The following is a 12,196-nucleotide window of genomic DNA, read 5'->3' on the forward strand; positions in this document are numbered from 1 at the left end:
AGATTCCTTCCGTCTTTTTACTTTACTTTTTACTTCCATCGGCAAAAGTAGGCATACCCGTTATAACATAGGACAGCAAGCTAGACCCAGCTCAGATGACAAGCGCTCAACGCGCGTTTTGGTAACGCGCGTTTACAACTATACATACATTTTATTCAGGCTGTACACATGCTAACGTGCGTCGCGCGGAATAAAATGTATGTAGTTGAAAACGCGCGTTACCAAAACGCGCGTTGAGCGCTTGTCATCTGAACGTGGCCTTATTGTGTCGCTAATGGTGCGCGAAAGGTGCCTCCTGAAATGAAATAGGGAGCTAAAACGATCATCAGTTTCTTATGTTTATGTAGGTATAAAATAAACAAGTAACTTGTGTTGTAACATTTAATATCATGAAGAATTAAACTCTATGGCATTCAAAGCCCTGGCGAAATCCTCCCACGGGCAGAAGCCTTTACTGTCCACTTCACAGCCGTTTATTTCCAACAAAATACTGCGGGGCGGATGCGCTAAACTCAGTTTAGACCCTTTCCTTAGCTGATGACTGGACTGGTACACAAAGTTGATCTTCAATAGCTCCTTTTCCTCAATCACGTCATACCATTTCTGGAACACAATCTTCCCTCCTGGAGGAATGTTCTCGAGCTGGTCCTTTAGCTCGTAATACTTGATGCCTAGAGTCGGCAGGAAAGTGTAAAAGTTCGCATCGTGACCCATGAGCAGCGTGACTGCTGAAGACTTGTTTAGGAGCCGCGTCTTTATGTATTGGATTAGATTCTTTGATATGTCTTTTGCTATTGCCGTGTCGTTGAAGACAACGTCGTGATATCCTCTCATGATTCTGATCAGCTCGCGCCAGCGTTCCGAGCTCATACTCCCCCACGCCACTTCTTCCGTCGGAAACCCTTGGAAGTAAGCCATGACGAAGGCATCCACAGCTTCATTGCCGTATTTAAGAGGCCCCTTAACTGATGTTTTGTCTTTATCGATACTGATCTTGTTCTTATCTAGAGCAAAATCACATTCATGATCCTCTAAGCACTTCTTCGAGTCATTAAAATCCAGAATGCTGGATAAATCGTTTAACGCATCAGTCAACTTTAAAGCGTGGAGTCTTCCCTTCATAGATATCACAGCTGCTTCCTTGAAAGCCTCGGAGGTGTTGTGTAAGATCGGCGCGAACACAGGATCTGGATACTTATTTTTGTGGTGGACAGTCACGTTGCAACCAGGGAACGCATGCTCGACAAAGGCGCGAGCACTAGCCTTCGTTCTCTGCTTTATATTCGCGTAAGCATAAAACATGCTTTCATCTGGACAATCCCCTGTCAGTAGCCCTTCTTTCTGAAGCCATTCGGAGAAGAAGACACCCATCTGGCCTTCGACCATCGCTCCCTTTGCTGTCAAATAGCCAGGTTCCTCTTCGAATTGAGGCCAGCATTTGGGTGTGATTTCGTTCAGGGCAGTGGCCACGGGTGTTCGTATGGCGTGTCGGCTGAATATTAGCACTTTTCTCAGCTTGTAGCGCGGCGCTGGGACGTGGGCTGAAGTGGCCAGAAGAAGACTGAATAGTATAAGATAGGACGACGCCATTTTTGCTTGATGATCTAGAAGTAAATAAAGAAAATGGATAAGTAGGTATGAGTTAGGCAGAAAAGAGTAAAATATAGTTTATAAAGAGTAAAATATAGTTTTTAAAGAGTAAAATAGAGTCACACGGAAACAAGAAACCTGAATAGTATGGAGTAAAGGCTGGTCTATTTGCGTGCGATACTTAATATTCAGATGTGATACTCGTAATACAATAACTCACTAACCATATAAGAATATAGTGTTATCTTAGCTGTAAAAATAATGTTAATATGAAAAGTTATATTATATATATATATATATGTCAGCACAAGCTTGCTAGTGTAGGGGTATATATATATATACCTACGTATTAAGTAGTACTTTTAATGAGTCATTTCCGCTAAAAATTTAATATCATCATCATATCACAACCCATCACATCGCTACATTTTATGGGGCTTCTTCCAATGAAGGAAGGGTTTTAGGCCTAGTCCACCACGCTGGCCTAGTGCGGGCTGGTGGACCCCAACACAAGCAAGCTTGTGCTGAGAGAGTTGTCGGATATGCAGATGTTTTCAAGCTGCCCGAAGGCCTCTGACTAAGCCATATGACTGCTGCGCTTACAATGCTAAATTTCCATCCCCACAGAAAATAGAATATAACATAGGTAACCAACGTTAAAACCCTCCGAAAATAAACACTAACCACTGACACAATGAAGCGCCATTTACACGACGTAAGTTTCTTGCCTGTTGCATACAATAAAATTGAACCAATACATTACTCGCACTACACTTGCGATCTCTGTGGCAGAAGGTGTCGAGCTGCAATCGGACTCTACAGCACAAACCTCTTCCCATCGAATGGATTGACGCTGCAACTATCATCACCACATCTAGCCGGTAGTTTAATGAGTGCATATTGGAAATGCCTCCTGCCCAAGTTCAAATATTTAGAATAAGGTAATAAATTACCTAGGTACTTACCTTGTAAAATTCTCTTCAATTCACCATAATATTTCAGGATTTTTTAAAGCAACAATGGCCACCACTGGGTTTAAAACTAAATCTATGACTAGAATGATATTTTGTTAAATAAATAAATTAAAATTTATAATGAAATATCAGCCGCATTCCTGACGGCCATTTTACGACTAAACGTGTTTCAAATTATTGTTCTCTTCCAACTATATTATGTTTCTGACTGATAAATTAAAATAATATGAATAATTATGTGTAAGGTACCTACTCAATATTGGTCTACTTGCCATTTACTTTAGTAATGAAGCTACTTACATGATTATTAATGATAACCTCCACACTTTAGGCCGACCGTACACTCAGAGAATTCCGATCCGATTTCCGGGTAATATTTGTTTTACCCAGTTAACTGAACAAATATATACGGCATAGACATTGTAGTTAAATAATAATAATAAGTGGGGATATCTCACACACGGCCATCCGATCTCAAGCTAGGCAGAACCTGTAATATGGGTATCGGGCTGCTGATATATCTACACAGATACATAGATAGGTACATACTAAATATAAATATCTACACCCAAGACCGGAGTACAAATATCTGTCTTTAAACAAAAAAATACGTGCCCAAATATAGACAATACATAGACATAGACACATCGTTTATTTACTAAAAAAAAGAATACACATCACAAATACAATAATATTTAATTCTATTAGGTCACTACACCATTCGGCCGTCGTCTTATTTCTATTTTAGAAAATTACAGAACTATCCAGACTAATCGGATCGGACCACCACCGGGCGTTTGCGGGTAAGTAACCTAAGGTAAATAAACTAAGCACCAGATTTAAACAAGCGTAAGTGCGGGTGTTCTAAAACTCATTAAAAATTAATCTTATTTCTTACGGCAATACAGTATGCTATTTGGTGATAAATTAAGAAATTTGTTACTGTTAATTTTATACATTTTGTAGGTATTTAGATAAGCTACTTTCTTCCTAATGACCCACTAATTCATTTCCTGAATTGGTTTCAGACTTATCGCATTATACCTACACCGTGATAAATAAGGGTACCTACAGTCAAACTATACATAAAGTCCTGACATCAAAGAGTGCGATTTTGCTAAGACTTTTTATGATCATCAGATATAAATTAGTTTTACATACATTTTAAAAATAAAATACTTACTGGTTGATTATGGATTTTTAACCGATTTTTCCTTTAATTAATATACACATAGATTAAATACAATCTTAAACAATTAGATAGGATCCGCTTCCGTTTTCACGACTTTGTAGTTGGACTGTATCTACATCACGCCGAAAGACTAGGCTAGCAACACGCAAAAGCCCAGCGTGGTGGACAGGGCCTAAAACCCTTCCTTCATTGGAAGGAGACCCGTGCCCCAGCAGTGGGGACGTGATGGGTTGTGATAATGAAGGCAAAAAAGCAATTCAGGTAACCATTCTGAACAAATTTTATCTGCGTCTGTTAAAAATTCGTGACAGAAAATTGCTTCTCCATAAAACCTTTGCTTGTCACGTGGCTATACATTAGATAGGGTAGCTACGCGTAGTTTATATTTTATTACGAATTTCGCAAAATGAATAGTGGTTTAGAATGAGAATAACCCTCTGGGTTACCGTCCTGTACCATTACATCCATTGCAACACCTTTAACTTATGAATAGCTTAATTGCGTAAGGAATAGTTGCCAATTACAAATATGAAGGCGCTTTAAAAATCGGAATTTTTAATTTGACGACATCGACAGGGTGGTGAAGTGGCTGGTGGCCCAGACTGGTATCCAAAGGTTCAATTCCCGGCCGAGGCAGATCATTATTTCAAGTCAGATATCGGGTCTTGGGTGTAAAATGTTTGTGTTGTGTGATAGACGACCGAATGGCGTAGTGGTTAGTGACCCTGACTACTGAGCCGAAGGTCCCGGGTTCGATTCCCGGCTGGGGCAGATATTTGTTTAAACACAGATATTTGTTCTCGGGTCTTGGGTGTTGATATTTATATTTAGTATCTATCTATGTATTTGTGTAGATATATCAGCTGTCCGACACCCATAACACAGGTTCTGCCTAGCTTGGGGTCGGATGGCCGTGTGTGAGATGTCCCCATATATTTATTTATTTATATCTCCAACCAGCCTGCCCAGTGTGGAGATTGTGGTAATAACGATCTTGGATGAGGCTCCAGCGTTTGTTACTGACACGATAAGAAGAAGACTCGCCTTACTACGTTAACAACCCCACATTCAACATATTTTTTTATAAAAAGCCGATTTTAATCAAATATGGCTAATTATCTAAAATCGGTTCAGTTTGGTTGCTAGTGTTGCTACGCTACCACAGCCGGAAATACGCACACAGATAAACAGACACGTTAAACGTATAACTCCTATCTCTTTCGCCAATGGTTAAATGGGGAAAACAGTTAGTTAACAATGGTTTGTAGAGTTGTAGGTACCTATAATGTCCTATAGGTGAAGGTTTTCCTCTCGAAGCCCAATTATGCCATTAGATCTGTCGCGTCACAAAATTACAGGCTTCAGCAGATAAACGGCTGGTGTAGTGATGTGATCACTTCAGTTAGATCGACCGACGATATTTAATAAATGGAAAAAAATTTACAGGATATTGTTTTCATTTTCACAGATGAAATTAGCTAAATTTCGAGATATTAAGTAAGTACTTACCTAAGTACCTACTTTTTGTTTTTCGCAGTATAGCGACCATATGAATTGATAATACCTACATAATTACTTACTATACTCTGTCCATCTTATTGTTAGTTTTTTGACATTCGAAATCCCATACATATTTGACGACTGCAAGGAAAACCAACTTTACTTACCAGACATAAGGAAACGTCAACAATACAATAACATAGTGGAAGCTCTATAGGTCGCTCTTACAGTGCCACAAACTTATCTGTTCCGGCGAGAGCTCACGTAAATGTCTAATATTTCTTCATTCTATAAGATTTTAAGTTTGCAAGTAGTGGAAATTCGCTCTTGTGGTTTTAATAAACCCATATAATATATATCAATATATAATTCATTAGTAAGTAATGAGATATGGATCAATTTAGTTCGCTCTCACCGGAACAGATAAGTTTGTCGCACTGTACTCAATATTAATTTTAGGACTTTTAACTTATTTTACAGTATTTTGTTTTAATTTTCACAGATGAAATAGTGTGATAACTGAAATAAGTACAGTCATAGTATGGTAAATTTCGAGATTTTCGCACTTATACCTAGGTACTTACTTACTATTGTTTTTCGCAGTAAAGCGACAATATGATAATAATTACTAGAATCTAATAATAAAACTAGATCTCTCCATCGCTGCTAACCTCTAATTTAACTCTATATAGACCTATGGATGACCTGAAATCACATCAAACTATAGGTACCAAAGTAGGTAAGTACCTAAATCGAAAGTAGGCTATCGGAAATTCAGCAACTAGCAACAAAACAACTACAGCAATAAACCCTATAGGTCCCTATAACTCGGACTTTCCTACTTAATTGAACTAACATAACTAGGTATTCCATTTAAATTGTACCTAAGTAGATAGTTAAGTATATACTTATACATATTTAGCTACCTACGCAAGCCCGCACGACCTTTGGGAAAATCATTAAGGTAGTGTGTGTATCAGACACGTGTCTTTTACGGTCATTACGAAAAAAAAACTAAAATATCGATTTTCAGGACAACCCTACGTCATCGTTCGGACATCGCTTCACTGTCATTCAGCCAGCGGCCATGTTGGTTTCATTATTTGAAATTAGAATGCCGTCGCGGCCGGAAGTGCGAGTGCCGCGAAAATTATAAGAAGAAAAAACTTTGTTTCGCGCGCTTTTTAGCGAAAAGCGGTTGCTGGGCAAAGAGTTGGTAAATAAAATAGTGATTTTAATTTTTTTTATAATGTGACGATTCGTGATTTTTAAATATTTAATGCAGTGCCGTGTAAAGTGACTGGAAAAGCGGTGAAAATCGATTGAGGTGAGTTTTTGATTTAGAAACGTATAATTATATGGAGTGTGTTTTGTTTGCCACTAGGTACAGCAAGTAAAGGTAAGTTATAAAAGTTTTCTGTAAAATATGCTCTCCTATGGTTACCGGTGGTACATAGCCTTCACAAGAGTACCCTGGGCTTAATTAGATTTAGCACATCTAGATGTAAAACCCACCAACCCGCAATGGGCCAGCGTGGTATGACAAATTTTCCAAGCTTATGGAGAGTTTAGACCTTGGGCATAATGCACAAAGGTTCAGGTGCACCCCCACAGAGAATAGAATAGTGTCCTCAGCAACTGCCATAGCAGCATATAATGCAATCTGAGAATATAATAGAATACTTTTGACATTCTTGTTCACCATAAATAGCAAAACATACAAAAAATACTTATAAACTAGAAACAATTAACAATATGCGGCCCTATCGCTGAGGGCTATTTCTTACATACTTACTTACATACAAGTCTGTGGCCCTTAACATCATGGTAAGGAAGATTTACTGATGTGATAAATTGGGTCTTTCGATATTCTCTCACATGGTTGGTGTTGTTATCATCCATTGTTAAAACTTATCAAATCAAAGTCTGTGACATCTTGTATCTGTTTATCAAATGACTTCTTCACGAGTTCCACGACCTATAAAAATACGGCCAAGTCCGAATCGGACTGTCCTGAAGGGTTCCCTAGATGCTTTGCTATGAAAATTACAAATAAACCGGCCAAGTACGAGTCGAACATGCACGAAAGGTTCCGTAAGTGCCATAAGAAATACAGTATATAAATAATAATAATTCTTTTTACAAAAAATATTATTACCAGTTCCCGGGCTAGTAGGTAGATGTACAGTATTATGTATACAGCATTTATAGTAAAGTTTGTTTATGTATTTTTTACCATGTCTATTATAAGTATTACGTTTAAATGTTGTATTTTTTTACGTGTCACGGATGTTTGTCCGCATGGCTGAGCAATTATTATGCCTGCGTTTATTTTTTAATGGTTCCGAAACGTGGACTAGACACCAGCGTTTAGACTCATCATCATCATCATCATCAGCCTTCTATTGCCCACTGTTGGGTAAAGTCCTCTTTATTTGTACGCCAATTCTTCCGGTTCTGTGCCGCTCTGGTCCACTGCTTCCCTGCAACCTTGCAGATGTCATCGCGTTTAGACTACAGTCGTCGAAATATAATAGGCCCGTTTGAACAGCTACACAAATTTGCTATTTACTCTTGATTTACTTGATGAAATACATAAAAAGACACATAATCTGAGAAAGAAGTAAGAAAAAATAACTTTTGAAGTATCAAAAGTTACTTATTGTTTAGATTTTTTTGTGATTTAGATTTGACACCAGCTGCCATCCAATACATTTTCGAGCTGTCCAAACGGGCCTATTATAATATTTCGACGACTGTAAGGTACCCGTACCTATTCCTCACCGTTTTATAGTGGCTCAATATGCCATTGAAAGAACTATAGATCTAGGTTTCTCTGAAAGATAGCTACAGAAATGGCTTGCTTCATTGACTTATATATTACTAGCGTAAGGACAGGCCCAACCGCTCTAGAAAATGACACCATCGCGTTGGCCCTAAAACCTCATAAATCTGTCATAATTTGTATGAAATTAGGGCCAGCGCGCGGGTGCCATTTTCTTTTGACAAAACGTTCTGACGGGCGTATCCTTCCTTTTGAAATCATTGGCTTGCTTACCTATCTCTGTCCATTATATTATTGGTTTTTTGACATTCGAAATCCCATACATATTTGACGACTGCAAAGGAAAACCACCTTAACTTACCAGACATAAGGAAACGTCTAAAATACAATAACATAGTGGAAGCTCTATAATTCGTAAATTCGTAGGTCCAGACGAGTGTAACGTGAAATGTAACATTACGTGTAACTTAGCGTCAACAGTGTGGACGGCACGCAAACTCAACCAAACGAGCATTGCGCGCGCTTTTGTGTTCGCGCGTAAAACCGACAGCCGAATGGATCAACCGCGAGCGTTACATGTAATGCTCGTTGTGACGTCTACACGTAGAATTCGAGGTGGAGGTTACATTACACGGTAAATTACATTACACGTTACACTGGACCTGGCTTTAGGGAACTTGAAAGTAACCCACATTGTTCAGTGTTAATTCAAAAACATGGAAGACTCGGGTTTAAATGATGTGGTGGTTCTAAGATTAGGTGAACCAGATGGTGCGTATCCCTGGTAAGTACCGACTTAGTATCTGAAACAATTGAAAATCGTGTAAACAAACATCGACGTGAAATGTAAACTTTTTTTATTGCTTTTTCGATGGGTAATAAATAGTCTAATAATACTAACAGTATATATATACAGGGTGATTCTTTCATAGGTGCATATCCGGAAGTATACCACAGAGCTTTTCATTCTGAACAAATTTTGATATGATGGTTTTGGGATATTCCCGAAAAAAAACATCTACTACCCATTCCCCATACACAGTGACATGTAAACAACATTTTTTTTGTATGGGGGATGCATCTTTTTTAGGGTTCCGTAGCCAAAATGGCAAAAACGGAACCCTTATAGTTTCGTCATGTCCGTCTGTCCGTCTGTCCGTCTGTCCGTCTGTCCGTCTGTCACAGCCGATTTACTCGGAAACTATAAGTACTACAGTGATGAAATTTGATGGGAATATGTGTTGTATGAACCGCTACAAAAATATGACACTAAATAGTAAAAAAAAGAATTGGGGGTGGGGCCCCCCATACATGTAACTGAGGGATGAAATTTTTTTTTTCGATGTACAGACCCGTGTGGGGTATCAATGGAAAGGTCTTTTAAAATGATATAAAGTTTTCTAAAAAACATTTTTCTTAAAGTGAACGGTTTTTGAGATATCAGCTCTCAAAGTCGTAAAAAGTATGTCCCCCCCCCTCTATTTTTATAACTACGGGGTATAAAATTCTAAAAAAAAATAGAGGTGATGCATGCTAATTAACTCTTTCAACGATTTTTGGTTTGATCAAAGTATCTCTTATAGTTTTTGAGATAGGTTGATTTAACTGTAATTTTGGTTAAGTTATTGTGCTTACTACGGAACCCTTTGTGCGCGAGCCCGACTCGCACTTGGCCGGTTTTTATTTTCGTTATATCCCAAGGTTATTATAACAAAAGTTTGTCAGAATGAAGAGCTCTGTAACATAGCTCCGGATATGCACCTACGAAATACACTCTGTATAGGTAGGTACTGCTGTGTCTGTCGATCCAGCACAGAACTCTTCATTCTCAGATGGCTCATTCCTTTCATTTCCTTCAAAGCATAGGTGATAATTATTTATATTTAATATGTATGTATCTATGTATTTGTGTAGATAAATCAGCTGTCCGATACCCATATTACAGGCTCTGCCTAGTTTGGGGTCGGATGGCCGTGTGTGAGATGTCCCCACATATTATATTGTTATATTATTACGTAGTCAGGCGACGTTTTTGAGGCTCCGTTAAAAAATAACTTTTAGAAGTAGTGTAAAAAAGTAGAACTATTGCGTTCACTAGTTCATAGATAGAAAAATAAATAAAATAATTATTTACATAAGTACATAAACATAATTTAGTAAAATTACACAACATAGACGGTACAATAAAATTGGCGGCCTTATGTTTTTTAAATATACCTATTAAAGGTACTTTTATTACTGAAATACAGAGTAATTTCTTCCAGGTTTTCTCTGATGTTCGCAAGTCAACGCTTTTAAAACAATACGCCTTTTTCAGCGCTGAAAATAACCAGCGGATACAATCGTTGAGTGCTCAGTAAACAAACAAATTGCGATCGATTTAAGCGATTCCGATTGGCTGTAATGGATACATGGTATTCTAACTGAACGAAAAGTCCCTATTTAATTTCCACAGCACGTAACATACCAAAATAATGTAATGGGACCAAAAAGGCCACCGACTGACTCAGTAAACCTTCTGAGTACTTGAGAGGACAAAATAAATTCCCGTACAATGCAAAAGTTTCATCCACAAAATCACCCTAATTTTATAATCATTTCATTTAAAAGTTGGATACAATATTTATGTTTTGATTTGGTATTATTCTGATGAGCTGGTAAATTTACTTCAATATTGTAAACGCCGACATCAAACTAATTTTTTGGTAATATGTCACTGGAACTTTTTCATTGCTCGTCACTCTCGTGTATTAAGCACTAGCGACATAAAGTCTTTCCCACCACCAAAACTTAACACATGCTGAACGCTGCCGCTGACTCTACTTAACTCAACTTTAAAACGCCTTATAAAATATCTTAAACGGGTTTGTAGTTTTTGTGCTAATACAAAGAAATCTTAAATTGTTGTTTACGTTATCATGAGATCATGACAGAAACATTGGCATTTCAATATCTAGGAAAATGTTGGAACTGCAATTAATTCTATACATAGATTACATAGCGAGGAGGCATGCAAAAACCATTGTTTTACTGGTTATAGTTCAACGGTCATTGTTGCGTTGTTAAACAGCATTATAATAGATACACAATGAAAGAAAGAAAGAAAGAAATGTAGAGTCCGTCAAAGCCTTAGATTAAAAATATTCACACAAGATGGGATCTCACATACAAAAGCAAAGCAAAAAACTGTCTGCATTTTGTTTACTGTCAAACCGTTTCAAGTTAAACCTAGTAACAACCATTGCACCAATGAATTAAGTTACAAATCTTCTGACCGAACTAATTATTAATGAGTGGTAAAAGTAAGGTGTTATTTGTCTGTTCTTTGAATATCTGTGATTGTAGCAATGTACCTATCTGCCTCTATTAAGCCTACTTTATAAAGGCGAAAGTTTGTGAGTAAGTAGGTATTATGTTTGTTACTTCTTCACGTCAAAACAGTATGGAGTTAGCTGACATTTGGTATGGAGTTAGCTGACACCCTGGATTAACACATCTATATAGGCTATCGAGAAATTCCCACGGGAAAACTTTTTAAGGCGAAGCGAAGCTCGCAGGCAGTCATTTTCCTATAAATTCGTACTCATACTCACAGCCCCACTGCCAAGGCACGCCGTTTTCAATACAAATCGATATAAATAATGACCTACTATTATTAACTAATATATTTTTGTCACATGAACGTGTGGCCGAATGAAATATTTAAACCGAGCGCCCAAATATATGGATGTAGCATGCTTAATACGGCCTATTAAATATTTAATTGTTTGTTCTCTTTGATATGCCTTGAAATAGAGTTTGAACTTTAAAGTTAATATTAATTCCGTACACGTTTAGAAAGGTACTTACTACTTACTTATTATCACCAGAAACAAATGAAAGAGTAAAAACCTAATAATAAACACCAATCAAAAAAAATCAGACGACCGAATGGCGTAGTGGTTAGTGACCTGACTACTGAGCCGATGGTCCCGGGTTCGATTCCCGGCTGGGGCAGTTATTTGTTTAAACACAGATATTTGTTCTCGGGTCTTGGATGTGCCCGTAAAATGGCAATAGGCCCGCCCCCTATTACATTGGGACTAACATAACACTCTGGCGAAAAGTGGGTGCAGCAATGCACCTCTGCCTACCCCGCAAGGGAGTACATTAGTA

The 12,196-nt window shown here is 37.9% G+C and overlaps 2 protein-coding genes across 2 annotated transcripts in view; one reads left to right on the plus strand and one right to left on the minus strand.

Moving 5' to 3' along the window:
* Nucleotides 1-367: 367 nt before the first annotated feature.
* On the minus strand, nucleotides 368-2,817 carry LOC105386561 (glucose-1-phosphatase). Its single transcript, XM_038121721.2, has 2 exons — nucleotides 2,556-2,817; nucleotides 368-1,604 (listed from the first exon to the last, which is right to left on the minus strand). Exon 2 carries the CDS (start codon nucleotides 1,588-1,590, stop codon nucleotides 388-390), a length of 1,203 nt encoding a protein of 400 aa, XP_037977649.2. The 5' UTR covers nucleotides 1,591-1,604; nucleotides 2,556-2,817; the 3' UTR covers nucleotides 368-387.
* A 3,500-nt stretch (nucleotides 2,818-6,317) lies between these two features.
* Nucleotides 6,318-12,196, plus strand: part of LOC105394489 (anoctamin-4) — a 47,966-nt gene continuing 42,087 nt past the window's right edge. Inside the window, exon 1 of the mRNA XM_048632017.1 lies at nucleotides 6,318-6,583. The gene's annotated coding sequence lies outside the window, so the exon portion shown is untranslated. The remainder of the gene's footprint in view (nucleotides 6,584-12,196) is intronic.

This window comes from Plutella xylostella, chromosome 30, assembly GCF_932276165.1.
Source record: "Plutella xylostella chromosome 30, ilPluXylo3.1, whole genome shotgun sequence".
Lineage (NCBI taxonomy): Eukaryota > Metazoa > Arthropoda > Insecta > Lepidoptera > Plutellidae > Plutella > Plutella xylostella.